The 18,042-nt window shown below is 33.3% G+C and overlaps 1 protein-coding gene across 1 annotated transcript; it reads right to left on the minus strand.

Moving 5' to 3' along the window:
• Nucleotides 1-5,662: 5,662 nt before the first annotated feature.
• On the minus strand, nt 5,663-6,880 carry LOC141452060 (uncharacterized). Its single transcript, XM_074123879.1, has one exon. The coding sequence runs from the start codon at nt 6,878-6,880 to the stop codon at nt 5,663-5,665; it is 1,218 nt and encodes a 405-aa protein (XP_073979980.1).
• Between the last annotated feature and the right edge of the window lie 11,162 nt (nt 6,881-18,042).

Consider the following 18,042-nt stretch of genomic DNA (forward strand, 5'->3'; position numbering starts at 1 on the left):
ATAAATAAAACAGTTAAGAAAAATATCTTTTATTTAATCAAACCATTTTTCACAAACCATATACATTCTGGATTAGAGTGGGGATAAGGCATTGGTACTGTAAGCACGTCTGATATTTCTCTCAGTTAAAAGTTAAATTTTTAGTGGTTTTAAGAGTGTAAATCTGTGAGTTTTTTTTGCATAAAGTTGAGGAAAAGTGATGTCAATTGATTGGCAGGTACTGTTTTAACTATTAACTTGAATTAATTTCAATATCAATAAAATAATTATATTAAAGTAGTGAGCAGGTATAAATTAAAAGTACACAGGTCAAACTTTAATAAATAAAGTCATCTTTGAAGTTTGGCAAAAAGTGGGGTGGAAAGAGACTGTATAGAAGTGGGGTATTAGTTCAAGGTCATTAGAAGTTCTTGTTCTTATCATTCTCGTACAAGATTGATACACCTCTACTTGGATCATTAATAAATATAAAATTAAAACTCGATTTAAAATTAAAAACAATTTAATTATAACGTTTAAAAATGGCGGAGCCATTTAAAGAAATTATGTTAAAATTAGAAGAAGTTAAAAATGATATGCATAAGCAAATACAAAGTCTTGATAAAAAAGTTAGTATTTACCAAGAGCAATTAAATACGTTTATTAAAAAAATTGAGGATTTGGATACGAATCAAAAGGAAATAAAAAATGAATTTAAATCATTAAAAGAGGTAATAAATAGTCTGCAGAGAAATAACAGAGAGAAAAATCTTATCATGTTTAATGTTGACGAAAGTGATGAAGCCTATGTTAAAGATCTGGAAATTAAGGTCATTTCGTTTATTCAGAATGTTCTTAAAGTACCAATTGAGATTAATGACATTGATTATGTTAGAAGAATTGGTCGAAATGGTAGAGGGCCTAGACCTATTTTAGTTAAGTTTATCGCTTTTCGCAAAATAATAGAAGTCTTGAAAATGAAGAAAAATCTTAAAGGTCAAGAAGTTAGCATTTCCAAGGATTTCAGTAAAGAAGTAAGGAATACTAGGAAACAACTACTGCCCTATTTACATAAAGCCAGAGATTTACAATATAGAGCTGTATTAAGGAATGAAAAGTTGTTGATTAATAGTGAGTTATTTACTTTGGAGCAAATGAAAAAGTTAGATCAAGAGGATAAATTATCTACAGGTACAATTACCACCTCGGAGCAGGACGATTCTGACAGGGAGAGAGAAATTAAAACAACTGGAAGGAAGAAAAAAGTAGTAAAAGAGAAAGGAGAAATGAGTGTGGGTGGTCAAGGTGAGCCTATGTTAAGATGGCTTCGTTCAAGAAACCCAAATGGTAGTAATAGAAATGTAAAACTGGGCAAAACCGACCGTCCTTCACCCGCATAGCTACAGCAGGACCCAGGAGACAAGGAAATTAAAGAAAAGTCAACTTGTAAGTTAGTTGATGTTATAAAAAGTAGTTTAGGTTTTACATTTAAAAGCTTAAATTTATTGTCGTATAATATTTCAGGTTTTAAAAATAAAATTAATAGCGTAGATTTCATTAATTATGTAAAATCATTTGAAGTTTTTTTATTGTTTGAAACATTTTTGGAGGAGCATGAAATTGATTTAGTTATAAAATATTTCCCTGAGTTTAATATTAATTTTTTGTCTGCAAAAAGAGTTAAACATTATGGTAGGGCTAGTGGTGGCTCTGTATTTGGAATCAAAAAGGCTGCTGAAACTTCTAATAAAGCGCAGTTTGTAAAATTATCAGATTATCATGTTATAAAGCTTGTTATTCAGAATACTGTTGTGCATGTAGTGCCTGTTTATCTCAATTGTAGTAGTTGGCAGCAAGATTTTGATAAATTATATAATTGCATTTTTGAATTTCAAGATTTGTCTTTTCTATTAATTGGTGATTTTAATGGAAGATTGGGAAACATTCAAAACATTTCTTCTAAAATTTATATAGAGAATAAAAATGTGATACTTTACAAAAGGAATTCAAAGGATTCAGTTATTAATAGCAATGGTCGTAAAATTTTTGAAATGTTAAATGAGTTTGGTATGTTGCTATTAAATGGTAGAACTGTTAATGATGTAAAAGGTGAGTTTACGTTTGTAGGAGCAATGGGAAGCTCTGTAATAGACTTATGTTGCATCACGCCTGATACTGTTTCTGTGATAGATGACTTTAGGGTCGATAGTCAGCTCTTCTCGGACCACATGCCCATTATTATTTCATATAGACTTAAAGAAAACAGTAGTTTGCAGAATGTTCTTCCTTTGTTGCCCAAGCTTAATTGGAAAGTACAAAATAAAGACAAATTTTCAAAATTGTTAAGCGATAAATGTGAAGTGTACAAAAGTCGGTTTAATGACAATATTTCAATAGATCAAATTTATCAGTTAATCTTTGAATGCTCGAATATTAATCATCAGTCAAATTTTTGTAATAAGAAAAAGTTGGATCAAAAATGGTTCGACAATGAATGCCGTGGGTTACGTAGGCAGTCGTTTAAATTATTAAAAGTATATAGAAAAACAAATACTGAAGATGATAGAATTCTGTTTAAGGAAAAAAATAAATGTTATAAAGATGTATGTATAAGAAAAAGAAAAATGTATTATAATGAAATTGTAAATAACTTTAGAACGGTTCGGGACACCAAAGAGTTTTGGGACTTGGTTAATAATTTTAAAAATAAGAGGTTTATTGTAGGAAATGATATAAATGTGGAGGATTGGATAGAACATTTTGCAAACTTATACAATCCACCGCTGCTTTCTTCCAGAATTGAATATTCTCCGCCCTTAATTTTAGATGATTATTTGGATAAACCATTTATAATTTCAGAGTTGAAAAATGTATTGGTTAATTCCAAAAATGGCAAGGCACCTGGTATAGACCGCATTCCCTATGAGTTTTATAAGTTTGCTTCGGATAATTTTTTAGAAATTATGTTGAAATATTATAATAATATATTTAATACAGGAAAAATGCCAGGAAATTTTAAAAAATCAATTATATTTCCGTTGCATAAAAATGGAGCAATAAATGAAGTTAGTAATTATAGGGGGATAGCGTTTGAAAACACAATAGGAAAAATTTTTTCAGGATTAATATTGCAGAGGTTAGTTCATTGGGAAGAGAGTAATGGTGTATTGAGGGAGTTTCAAGCTGGTTTCCGTAAAGGTCGCTCCACTATTGACAATATTTTTGTTCTGTCAAGTTTGGCCAAAATTAAGTTATCGCAAAAAAGGCAAAAACTATATATTTTCTTTGTGGATTTCTCGGCTGCTTTTGACCGGATTGACCGACATGCCCTTATTTATAAACTACATGAAGTTGGTGTCTCCACAAAGGTGATAAATGTTATAAGGGACTTATATGAGGATACGGAAGTTGCTGTTTGGCATAAGGATGGCTTGTCAGCCTTTTTTGGGAATAAAATGGGTGTTAAACAGGGTGCGCTTCTGAGTCCCTTGCTCTTTGCACTGTTTATAAATGACATTGAGGATTATTTAGGTGGTGGAGTTATAATAAACCGAGTTAAAATAAAGCTTCTTGCGTTTGCTGATGACTTGGCATTGATTGCTTCAAGTCCTCTAGAGTTACAAAGGTCTATAAATGAACTGGTGGCTTACTGCAATAAATGGAATTTGAAAATTAATTTATCAAAGTCTAAGGTTGTTGTTTTCAAAAATGGCGGAAAGCCTTCCAAAAATGAAAAATGGAGGTTGGAGGGAGAAAGAATAGAAGTTGTAAACTCTTACAAATATTTAGGAATCAAATTAACATCCTCTTTAAGCTTAACGGAACATTTAAATGAGAAATTAATTAAAGCCAAAACCGGTATTCACTCAGTTTGGAAAAGTTTTATTTTGAATACAAATGTACCAATCTCCGCCAAAATTCAAATGTTTAATGCAGTGAATAGAGCTATCATGTGTTACGGGGCACAGGTGTGGGGTGGGAAGAAATATCACCAGGTTGACCGGTTATTTGCTTTTTTTATGAAAAAATTATTGCGACTACCTCACAATACACCGAATTATGCCTTAATATTAGAAACCCAGATTCCGCCAATGTACCTCTACACACTAAAGCTTCATCATGAGTATATAATTAAAGTTTTAAACCTAACAGAAAGCAGATATCCGAAGCTTGTGGCGCTTGAAGTTATCAAGAGAGGTGTATATTGGTATCGGGAGCTTCAAAATGTAAATAATGAGTACGGGTTAGTATATGATTTCAAAAGCAATAGTTATAATGAATGGAAAAAGTTCTTTGTAAAACTTAGAGACAGAATTAGGTTAACTATTGTGGAAACAGCTGGTATCAAGGCAAGGAATTCTTTATTTAGTGCGACTTATAAGCAATTAAATTATAATTTAAAAGATGAAGCAGCTTACTTTAATAACAATTTTAATATAAATGATATAAGCCTAATTATAAAGATAAGAGCCGAGTTATTAAATTTAAATTATAAAAGGTACAATAGTGAGAGTCCACAAATATGTTCAATGTGTAATACAAAAGAATTAGAGTCTGTATTTCATTTTATGGCGACGTGTCCTATATTGAAAGAATTCAGAAGAATTTATTTCAATGAGGATTTTTTGTCAATGGCCCAATTAGAGGAATACTTAAACGGAAAGAAGTGGGATTTAGTATTGAAATATTGTAGGATGGCTCTTAAGTATAGGCAACAACTTGTGGCTGAATTTAATTTTATTTAAGTTTCTATTTAGTTCTGTGTTATTGTAGCATAAGGTTTATATTAGACCAGAAAATGATTTTAAGTTATTTTGTAAGAAAAAATGTATTTATAATTTTCTGTTTTCTGAAAAATTACCCCTCTCCCCTGATGGTTTTATACCAAGGGTATCTGTCCTTATGTATATTTATAAATAAAGACAGCTTATTATTATTATTATTATTATTATATACATTCTGGATTATAGAGTTTATGAATTTCACAGTGACACTTCTTAATATTACTTTCTAATTCGAGTCCACAAAAAATACATTTTACACTATGATTTCTTGTTTTGAAAAAGCCATGATATGCTAAAAATTCTGAGGAAAGAGGATAAGTCCAATGTTTTTTCCCTTATTTTTGCATCATAGAGATCCACCTTTGATCTGTTCCTTGAAATCCAATCAACCAATATTTTTGCAAATTTTAATGAACAGTTGGATTTCCTTCCGCAATGGTAGATGCATTTAGTGAATTCCAACGTTGAAGTGAGACATTTCAGTGATGGACAGCCAAAATCTTGGAGGTCAAAGACCTTCTTTTACTATAAGTTCTTCAAGAAATATAGAATATTCAAGTCCTTTAGCAAAAAGAATGGTAAAATTTTCAGTTGATTTCTGACATAAGCTTCTTAATTCGGAATATTCCACATCTCCATCATACCAATTTAATCCATGAAGGTTATGAAATATCCATTTATTTGCAGATAAATTTTGAACATCTTCTTGAGATGGGGGTTTGAATAACCAGTGCCAAAACACTGAAGGGTAGTCCAAATCTATGATAGTCACTTCCTTGGCGATATAACAGTTTTGAGGAGTAAGGTAACCCTGGAAGTCAATCACAGCCGCACGCATTGTGAAAACTAAATTTCTTCTACAAAATCTTCCTCAATTAAATACTAACCCCCACTTCCACTTATATTCTCCTGACTAAACCTGACAACGGATTATATTCAACTAAAGCATCATGAAAAATTAATGCATAGACTGTTGTATTGGCTTTAAAATTTTCCGTCGTTTCTAGATCTATTCTAATATCAACTGAAGATGATCTAATTGCCTCTGATTGAAGAGAACAATCTTTAACTATAATAGGCCCTTCATCCCTAAATTCTTCTTTGCTTAAAAGAGGCTGATTTTCTTTAGCGTAGTAGCTATGTTGAAAATTTCGATACATATAATAAAGAACCGTAAAATGATTCTTGGAAAAATCTATGTTGAGATCATTATAAGGATAAACTTCAGAATTTAGATGTAAATTTACATTTGATATACTACAGTGATTAAACTGAGACATATCACTTTCTGCATTATTCTTTTTATTTGTTTGAAATGCAATTATGATATAACGGGGCTTTTCTAGATTTGTTGACGTCTTCACAGACCAAGTTTGCTTGTTAGTATTAGTAGGCAGAGAGGGGTTCTCTACGAGGTCCCATGATCTAAATGCCATGTGAACGGTTTTTCCTTTATTGACTAAATTTAAAAACTTTAACCTTTGTTCATCAGACACTTTAACATATGGCATTTTCCATTGCACAGATTTTAGTTTAATAGAAGCTTTATCATTGGGGTGATCTTTTAAAACTTGAATGCTATCATTATCCGTTCTACTGCGATGTAGAATTAACTCATGTTTTCCATTTAGAATTATTTGATTGTAATCTTCAAAGAATCCCATTACAATGTCTAGTGGAATGCAAGCATCAAAATTACCATTTTCATCAGCTAATTTAACGTATTCAGTACGCATCATCCAACCGCTCATTTCCATTCCTGACGCCTTATCCGGACTAAGAGATGCATAGTTTTTTAATGTACATGTGATTCCAGGATTTCTAACGTGATCAACCACCACACCATTCATCTGATACTTGATTTCGTCAAACAAAAACAAAAATCCATTTCTTACTAGTTCACTTGGATCGATAGTTTTAGAACCTTCTTTAATCAATTGTCCTTGAATATATAGAAAACTTTTGGCTGGAACAGTGTAGATGTCTTGTTGAACGGCGATTATTATTTCGTCAGAATTGTCGAATGATTGGATGAAAGGCTGATGAGAGTGAAATTCAAAGTCTGTTATTCTCTCCTCAAAATTCACTTTTTTATTCACATCTAGTATTTCTTCCATTTTGGTTTAATCAAAAGTCCTATACTTTGCAGAAAGTATATATTTGATGGTGTTAACGCTCGGTAGGGTATCGTTGAATACTAGCTGATTTCACTTCAGCGTAATCCATTTTATACTTTCGAAAATCAATACCCATTTTTCTTTTGATGAAATCTGATGGTAATTGTTTCTCCGCGAAAATCCACTAAGTTCTGGTTTTGATCTGTTATAGCAAGTGTTATATTGTTGATTACTTCACCGATAACTGGAAAGTAAATGACTGGAGAAGGTTCTTGTACGATTTTAAATCCTGGAGGAACTAATAGTGAAAATTCATATATAGTATGTCCTGGTTTCCCGTTTCTATATGAACCGGATGCTATATTACAGTTAATTGCAACTGTATTGACACTATGAATCTGTACAATTTCGTCCGATTTATGAGTGATCATTTTTTCTAACACTTCATGTTTAGTAAAGCCTAGTAAAGGGCCGATTGAATGTTCTTTATTGAAGTAAACAGGTTGTGTGCATGTTAATTCCACCTTCAATGTGTTGGTGTTACCTTTTAGTTTCAATGAATCTGGTGAATTAATATGTGATTTTAGATAACGTGCTATAGCTTCCACTTCATAAGTTCCTGTAGGTAAACTAATAACATTGTCTCCATAATGAAAAAGATTGTTAAATCCTTCAATGATATTCGGTATGGAATTGTATGACTGAAAACTTAATAAACCAATACTATAATCACCACCACTGTCTAATAAATTAATTAGCGGAAAAAGATCTGCACTAAGAATGCTTGAAGCTCCTGTTAAGGTAAAGGTGTACGACATGACTGAATTCCGTAAATGCTTATTCAACGTTATTATATAGAAATTTCAAACAGAAATGTCCACAATATGGAGTATTCCAATCTTGATATCTTTCACGATTGTATGTAATATCACAGTTTCTGAAATAATGTAGGAGTTCTAATGGCGGTCTCAGATTTCCATAAGGATCGAAATAAATTACTTTATTATTTTTTTTAATATAGGCGACCCAATGAGTACCTATGTTTTGCACAGAATCTAGATTTACAATAGCACGTTCATTAATTTTAGGAAAATTTGGCAATGAATCACGCATATAAACACCTCTAAAATGAGGTATATTTTTGGCAAATTTCATCAACTCTATATCTGTGAGAGCTCTGTTAGGTAGTAGTCAATCTTGCTTAATATAAAGACCATATCCTTTTTTATAAGGTTTAAGGTAGAAACCTTGCCCAATTTTTTGTTCTTCCATCTTCTGATTGTGACGTCTCATTTCTTCTAGACGATCTCTAGCATCTCTCGTATCTTTAACTGCCTTAGCAACCGCTGCTGCTCCACCTGCTAGACTTCCTAGAGTGGACAAACCTGCAAATAATGGCACCAGAAAAGGGAGAATACCTCCAATTCTTGGAACTGGCAATATTTTTGGTAATTTGTTTAATTTCGATTTTGATAAAAACGTTTTAGCTTTATTGAGTGCCGTTTTGGAGGCTCCACTAAATGATGTAGGCGATGTGACGCGAGCTGCACTTATTATAACTTTGATAGTTTTTTTCTTCTTCTTGTCGGCACTACCACCACCTAATTTTACTTTCGCTTTCATAGCGCTAGTAACAGCCCAAGCAGCTGCTTTTTCACCAAAAGATGAGTCACTTGATTTTGTTCTTTGCCAAGATTTTCCGCTAAGTTGCGATCAGCTTTATGCCTCGATTTCAAATCTTTGTTTTTGAAATATGCAATGTCATGCTCCTTACAGGCCTCGTCTAAAGGATTAATACCTTTATCGCTCCGGGCTAATCTTTCCTGTAATTTAGTTCCGGGTCCACAAAATCTATATCCTGGAATATGCGCTTCAAATGGAAGCTTGTTAATCACTGAATTTATTAGACCTTTCCCTGTCGTATTCTTTCCCATTACGATGAGTATTTAGGACTGATTCTATTTATATAGGCCGCATATCAAATTTATCATCATCAGTATGAGATTAGAGAAGCAAAGTGAATGCTTCCCTGTATATAACTTGTTTCCTTCAGGTCAGGAAGCAAATGAGGCTCGCCATGGCCAATTGTTACCCGACAATATACGTGCACTTATCTGTGGAAGTTCAGGGTCTGGTAAAACCAATTTCATAGCTTGTTTGCTTTTACAACCGAATGGATTAAAATTTGGAAATGTATACTTATGTAGCCGATCTCTAGAACAAGAATAGTATTTATATTTAGAAAGCGTATTTAAACTAGTACCGGAAATAGGATTTCACAAAACCAATGATACGCAACAGGTAATCACTCCTGACGATGATGAAAGGAATTCCATTATTGTATTTGATGATATTTCAATAGACCAACAGGACATAATTAGACAATATTACAGTATGGCTCGTCATAGAGGTATTGACTGTTTCTATTTAACACAGAGTTATGCAAGGATCCCTAAACATCTTATACGCGATAATGCCAATTTTATTATTATTTTCACGCAAGATGATTTAAATTTAAGGCAAATTTATAAGATCATGTGAGTTCGCCAAGAGTGTCATTTAATAATTTTAAAAAGATGTGTGAAGTCTGCTGGAATGAGCCTTATGGTTTTTTAACTATAGATAAAACAAGAGACTTAAATAATGGGAGATTTCGAAAAGGTTTAGATACATTCATGTATATATAGAGCAATATTTTCCATTTGTCTATCATTTTTCATTATGGATCCTAAAGTTACACAGCATCTTATCAAAACTTCTAAATCTCTGCGAGAAAAATTCAAAACTTTAAAGGGGGGTCTTCAATTATCACAGCAAGATCTGGAAAGAAGTTTAAAGCCCATTATAGAACCGCTTCAAGAGTTAGTTGAACAGAGTAAAAAGCGTTCGAAAAAACCTACTTTAAAATCTGACACTTCAACTTCTACGACATCGCTTGAAGAAGATGTTAAATTACCGCTTAAAGAAGAAGAAGAAGAAGTCAAATTACCGCTGAAAGCTTCAACTCCTATACCACGAAAGGATATTTTAGATATTAAAATGGAAGAAGAGACGTTTGAAGATGATGATTCTCCTCTAGAGCAAATAAAACAAATACATAGTAAAGAGGAATTGGAGAAAAGCTTAGAAGAAGTAGAAGAGATAGGATCTTTAATAAAACCGTATTTATTGAAACATATGACTTCAGATACTAAAGATCTAGATGATAGATTCGGCAATAGAATGTTACCTACTGGTGGCATGACGATAGGAAATGCACAGGTAGCCATTGATGATAATGATATCAATGTAAATGGAAACAGGTATAAAGGTACTCCTGGATTATTACAATTATTATTTTTAAAAAAGCCTAACAAATACACTGTAGAAGATTTGGAAAATTATAAGGATATTTTAGAAGTTAGTAACGCACACAAACAACAATTTAGTGATGAAAAACCTCTTAGCTCCAGCAAAGGATTCAAATACAAAAATATTATAGCTCCTTTATTTTATCCTTCTATGGGTGAGCAGTTGGCTCAACCCTATTTCACGCCACCATCAACTGCAGATCAAGTTACTAGGACACCTCGGACTACCATTGCAACAAAGCCTATTCAAAGAAGATACGGTCTAAGGCACATGGCTACTACTGGTAAAGGTATGGATGTTGGGCAAAATATTTATGAATACTGGGATGATCCAAATGAATTAGTGGATCGACTTCGGCTCTTATATGCATCAACACGTGCTGGTCACACTGGACATGGAAATGAAATTCATTCTATAATCGAAGAGTTGAGAGAGGCGGATATTATTTATTAGGAATTACTTGTGGAATAAATTATCAGTTGTTGTTTGGTTTTCGATATGTCTATAGACAAGTTTGGCAGACCTTTGCATCACTTAAAAACAGTATTTCATGCTAGTGATGATGAAGATGGAGAATTTATAGACTTTGAAAATAAACGAATACTCGGAATCAATAGTCCAGTTGGTAGTTCAGATGCTGTTAATAAGATTTATCTTGAACAATTTGTAACTGAAGGATTGGAAAAGTATATAAAAAAGTTAGATTTAGTAACAAATACATATTTACAAGAACAGTTTGTTAGTAAACGTTATCTTTTAGAAACGTACGACGAAGCCCGAAAAAAAGTTACAGATAATTTTGTGCGCGGTTTATTCACTGTTTTTAGAAACCGATTAAGTTTATTGAAACCAAATGTTCCTATAACTGCAGCTACGCTTAAAACGATTTTTGAACCATAAAGACATGTCTAGCAAAGAGGCAGTAGTTGTTGAACTTCATAGACCAGCACGTTCACGCTACCCTCGCAGGCGCACATTGCTCAAAGGTATTGATGATTTATGGCAAGCTGATTTAATGGAAATGATACCATATGCTCGTCAAAATAGTGGTTGCAAATATATACTAGCAGTGATTGATCGTTTTTCAAAGTATGCCTGGGTGGAGCCTGTTAAGTCCAAAAGCGCTAAAGATATCAATCAAGCTATGAACAATATTTTTATTTCAAGTGGAAGAGTACCAAGAAATATTCAGAGTGATAATGGGAAGGAATTCTACAATGTTTCCTTTACAAAACTCATGAAGAAGCACAACATTAATCACTGTAGTACTTACAGCCAAATTAAAAGTTCAATTGTTGAACGATTTAATAGAACCTTTAAATCTATGTTGTATCGCTTATTTAGTCTCAGAGGAAACTATAATTATACAAAGAACTTACCTGATCTCATAAATATCTACAACAACAAAGTACACCGTACTGTTGGTATGACACCATCGGAAGTAAATTCTAGCAATGAAGCATTCTTACTAGCTAATGTATACTCTTCTAAAGAAAAAGGAAAGATAAACAACGTTTTAAAGAAGGAGACTTTGTACGTGTTTCAAAAAAGAGAACTATATTTAGCAGAGGTTACACACCCAATTGCAGCACTGAAGTATTTAAAATTATAAATGTCCGTAACACTATCCCATATACTTACTTGTTGGAAGATTTAACAGGACAGCCCATTCAAGGAGCATTTTATACACAAGAACTGCAGAAAACTAAATATAAAGATGTATATCTTGTAGAAAAAATACTAAGAACTAAAAATGATAAGCTGCATGTAAAGTGGGTAGGGTTTAAGAAACCCTCTTGGATAAATAAAAATGATTTAGTAGAATAATAAAGTTTGTGTAGGTTTTTTTCTCTTATCCTGTCCTTACTAAAAAAATTTTAGAGGAATTTATAAATTATAAAAAAAACTCAGTTTGTGGGTGAAAATTATTTTATTTATTTATTTATTAATTTTCTTTATAATATGGAAATAATGTATTAGGAACACAAAGTTTTGATAAATAATCCAATTGAACATTTACATCTTTAAACAAGCTTTGAAATTTTAAGTATTCACTTCTTAGCAGGTTGATTTTCGTAGGTTGAAAACTTAGAAGGTTCTCCAACCAAGTTGCTTTCCCCTGGATGGAAATCATCTTGTGCGTAAACTTAATAAAATATATTGTTGCTTTGTTAAGGTTGATTTCACTTGGAGAAACTGCTTCTTTCCCATTAAAGAAGTCATTGAAAGTCTGCATGCTTGACTTCAAAGTTGTCCAGTCTTCAACATCTAGATAAATAACATCTTTTCTCGATCTCACCGCTATTAGAGGCACATAATCTTGGGAGAGACCAGTAATCAATACCTTGGAGTTGTTTTTGTTGAGTGGAAAACTTGTAGTCAGCTGTAGGCCCATTTCACTCGTAGCCATGTTTGCGTTAAACTGATGTTATAAAAGTAGAAATCACTGAAAGTCTTCCCCCACTCTTCACCAAATTGTTTAAAAAAACATCGGTAAAAAATTAAACTTAGAGAAGAGGTGGTATAACGGAAATTACTTGAGGAATACAATAGAGGTGGAAGTGAGAAAGATGAAGACAGTTACAAAACCTGTACAGCTAGGAACATCGGAGGGAGGGTTGAAGAACACCCTCCTACCAATCGAAGGGGGGGTCTAACCGTGAACAGAGATGAAGCTATGGAGAATGCAATACATTGCCCCCCTCACCACATATACCTCACGCTCCATCGGCACAGCTACGGCGAGGAAAGGCGGAGTGACCACCACGACTTGATAGAACTTAAATAATACATACTTTTACCAATAACACTGATGGTCTAGTGGTTAGAGCTGCTGACTTTGGATTAAAAGATCGCAGGATCGAAGCTAGGAGTATTTTAAAAAACTTTTTTTCTTATATTAACCTGGCCCTCCCCCAACCCACATGGTGGTGAGGAGGGGGTTTTGATCCGACGTTGATGACGTCATGCGCCAGAACTCTCTTTCTTCCTCTACTTAGTAGCTATGTTGAAAATTTCGATACATATAATAAAGAACCGTAAAATGATTCTTGGAAAAATTTATGCTGAGATCATCATAAGGATAAACTTCAGAATTTAGGTGTAACTTTACATTTGATATTCTACAGTGATTAAACTGAGACATATCACTTTCTGCATTATTCTTTTTATTTGTTTGAAATGCAATTATGATATAACGGGGCTTTTCTAGATTTGTTGACGTCTTCACAGACCAAGTTTGCTTGTTAGTATTAGTAGGCAGAGAGGGGTTCTTTATAAGGTCCCATGATCTAAAAGCCATGTGAACGGTTTTTCCTTTATTGACTAAATTTAAAAACTAACCTTTGTTCATCAGACACTTTAACATACGGCATTTTCCATTGCACAGATTTTAGTTTAATAGAAGCTTTAACATTGGGGTGATATTTTAAAACTTGAATGCTATCATTATCCGTTCTACTGCGATGTAGAATTAACTCATGTTTTCCTTGTAGAATTATTTGATTGTAATCTTCATAGAATCCCATTACAATGTCTAGTGGAATGCAAGCATCAAAATTACCATTTTCATCAGCTAATTTAACCTATTCAGTAGGCATCATCCAGCTCATTTCCATTCCTGACGCCTTATCTGGACTAAGAGAGTAGTATGAATTTGGGCATACTAGGACGTTTTTCTGTGTCGGGATCGACGACCGCGCAACGCGTCATCATGACGTCACAAGCCATACCCCTCATCCTAATTTTGTGGTCCAGATGGTGACGTCATATTGACGACACAATACGTCACGATGACGCAAATTAATAGAGGTATTTTCCTCCTATGTAACAAGGAACGCAAGTCCTACGTCACAAGGTATACCCCTCCTCCTCCTCCTCCTCCTCCTCCTCCTCCTCCTCCTCCTCCTCCTCCTCCTCCTCCTCCTCCTCCTCCTCCTCCTCCTCCTCCTCCTCCTCCTCCTCCTCCTCCTCCTCCTCCTCCTCCTCCTCCTCCTCCTCCTCCTCCTCCTCCTCCTCCTCCTCCTCCCCCTTTATGAGTGCTAGAGAGAGAGAGTGTGTGTGTGTGTGAGAGAGAGAGTGAGACATAGTATGTAATGAAAAATGCATGCACGAGGAGCGCGCATCTGTCCTTATTCCAATTATTATAATTTTTTTTTTAAAGAAGGATGGTACACACTCCGTTTTTTTTGTGTACATTATTATTAATACCCCTTGACCTTGTGCCTGCTAAATCAAGGACTATCCTGTGTACATATTTAATTTTAGCACATATTTAAGAATATTAGTATAATGGGGTTATGATTAAATAATAAAAAACAAAATTTGTACCTTTTTGTTTTTAATCTGATAGAACTATTATTATTTAGCTCATCTTACCCAGTTTATTTGTACATCATATAGGTAAGATTTTAGATTACTATGCTATCCATGAAGCAGTTTCAACGACCCCCACTCCTCCAATTGAATTCCGAAGATTGTAGTGTTTATCCGACGTCTTTTCCACGACAGGTATAAAAGAAGGCAGAAAAAATAATAATGAGTTTAATAGTCGATGATCGTTGGAAGTGTTAGCATGGATAACTCTAAAGTGTTTAGTGTGCCCCAGCTCTATGGAAGGAAAGTCAAACCAACCAACGAAAGATTTGGACATTGGTTATTGTTAGAAAATATGGTAAATAATAATCTGGTTTCCGATGTTAGTAATATTAATTATACGGAAGGAGAACTATTACTAGCAAACGATAACGGTCTTACACCAATCACGAAACCATTTTGCGACAATATTATGCTAGTAAAGATTTGCAGCCTGGAAGACTACGATGGAATATCTAAACTAGTTAAGAAAGAAATATGCGGCTCTTTTAACAGCTATATACGGGGAAAATTTGGACAATTAGTCTCTGCAAAACATGGAGTTAAGGCTAAACTACCTGTCCTCTTACTAAGCGATAATCTACTTGCAAAAGGAACAAGAGAAGTAATCGGAGAACGTATAGAATATATTACCAACAAATATAAAAATCCAGTATGTGTTCCATACAAAGTGGAGTTAGCAGACGTAAAATTAGACAATCTATTGGAAGTATTGCCTGATTTGCTGGAGCAGCTCCGCAAGGAAGATTACTACCTAATGGACATGGATATAACACAGGACATTGCTGGAATATTTAACAAAGAAGAAATGAGAAATTATTTAACATGTAACTTTAACTTTTGTAACCAAGGAGAATACATGGAAAACAGCAATGTAATTGTAAATAACGATAAAACAGTTGGGATTGATTGCTTAACATGGTTAACATCTAACGCTAGAGTAAAGATTTATAACAAATTCGTATGCCAATTAACCAGTCCAGGAGTTAGCAAACAGATTGGTAACCACATAATCGATTTTATCAACTGTCCGGATGTGAGATTAAGAGAAACATTTTCGTCAGCATCCGCTAAAAAACATGGAATTACCAGATTAGAAGCAACAATATACAACTATAGTATTGGAAACTCCCATAATGCATCCTATATACCTCTAGAAGATTGCTTACGGTTGTTAAGTCATAAATTGTATGCATCAGGCTCTATTGAATTATGTATTTTGAATTGTGTATATATTTTTATATTTTGATTTGTATATTTTGTTACATAATAAAGTGATGGTCGACACATCGACACCAGCGCTACCAACAGGACGGGAGTGGCTGAAGCACAGTGTGTCATGGTTTATTGCAGAGTAAAGAACTCATTTCATTTTTCTAGTGAACCAGTGATTTATTCATACATATTTTGGTCATCCAAACCGGATCATTATCAGATTTATTGCATTGGGTGAGTCATTCACATTTCAATCCTTCTTTTCATAATTTCATAATTGTTTTCCTTATCATTTTCAATAATAACCTGTATCATTTTTCCTTCATTTATCAAGTTAATTGAGGCGAGAATATTCATAATATTAAACTCATTTAATTATGGATGATATTAAGATATTAATTAGGCAAAGAGGTACCGTCAAAGGTAAAGTTACAAGACTTTTGTCTTTTATCAACGAGTTTGACGCAGATGATGTGGGGCAACTAGAAGCCAGACAATCTGCTATGCCAGATATTTTAAATCAATTTGAAGAAATTCAGTTCAAAATAGAGAATATTATCAGTGATGAGGAGGTTGCGGAACATGAGAAGTACAGAGTAGATTTTGAAAAACAATATTATGATACTTTATCCAAATTTAAAAACAAAATTAGTATGTTACAAGTTGCAAATAGTGAGAAAAATAAACAAATTTATCATAAATTAGCACTTGCAAAACTTCCGAAGATTAATCTTGCCATATTCAATGGAAGTTATGAAAATTGGCAACCATTTTTTGATTCATTTAAGACCTTAGTTCATAATCTAGAAGACATTGCAGAGGTCACTAAATTCCATTATTTAAGAGGATCATTAACAGGTGAGGCGGCAGATTTAATTGAATCTCTTACTGTCACAAATGATAATTATGAAGTAGCTTGGGAGCTATTGCAATAAAGATATAACAATAAACGCATTATTGTTCAGTCACACATATCCGCCATATTTAATATTCCAAAATTAGAATATTCAAATTCAGGTGCCATTAGAAACCTTCAAAATAGCATCAAAAAGCAATTAAGATCCTTAAAAAATCTTAATCAACCCACAGATCAATGGGATAGTCTATTAATACATATCGTCAGCAGTAAATTAGATAAAATAACTTTAAAACAATGGGAAAATTCTTTAAAAGGCACAGAGGTTCCGACATTCGAAGAAATGTTTACGTTTTTAAATAATACATGTAATTCTCTGGAAAGTTACGAGGCTAAAAGTAAATCAAGCTCATTGCATATAAATTCAGAAAAATCCCGTAATAACAAACCAAAGGTTAAGGAACAAAATTGTTTTATCAGCCAAAATAACAAAGACTGTAAAGTTTGTCCTCTATGTACAAAAACACATAATATTTTTAATTGTGATGCATTTTTAAAACAAACGTCGTTGGAGCGTAATGAAACTATTCAAAAATTAAAATTATGTTTCAATTGTTTATCTAAAGGGCATACAGTGAAAGATTGTAAAGGCGGCCATTGCAAAATATGCCAGGGTAAACACAACACATTACTTCATAAGAAATCAACAAATGCTAGTATTGGAGGGATTACCAATAAGCCCGACTTAACCGCGCCGACAAAGGAAGTTTCTTCTATTAATACTTCTTTATATAGCTTTTCTAATAATATTCCTAGAATTCTTTTATCAACAGCTATTATCCATATTAAAGATTTTGGTAATGTGTTCAATTGTCGAGCCATTTTGGACAGCGGTTCCCAGTTAAGTTTTATAACAAAAAACTTGTGTAATAAATTGAAATTAGTAAAACATAAAACTTGCATCTCAATTAAAGGGCTTAACGGAAATAATTCGCATACAGCGTATTATATAAACACTAACATATATTCCGCAAAATCTAAATTTTCCACAACATTGAATTTACACGTATTACCTAACATTACTAATTTTATTCCAACACAAAATATAGATATCAAACAGTCTAGCATTCCGTATCACATACAAGATGATTTGGCAGATCCTACATTTTCTGAAAGCGCTAACGTAGACATATTGCTGGGAGCGGAAATATTCTTTCAATTATTGAAACCAGAGCAAATCGTTTGCAAGGATACTTCTTACTCATTAATATTTCAAAACACTGTTTTGGGTTGAATTGCTTCTGGAACAGTTGCTTCAAGGAGTTCCGCACCTGTTAATAGTTTCTTTACTATTGTTTCAAATTCA

This window comes from Rhodnius prolixus, unplaced genomic scaffold (assembly GCF_049639745.1).
Source record: "Rhodnius prolixus isolate KJV_2025 unplaced genomic scaffold, Rpr scaffold_32, whole genome shotgun sequence".
NCBI lineage: Eukaryota > Metazoa > Arthropoda > Insecta > Hemiptera > Reduviidae > Rhodnius > Rhodnius prolixus.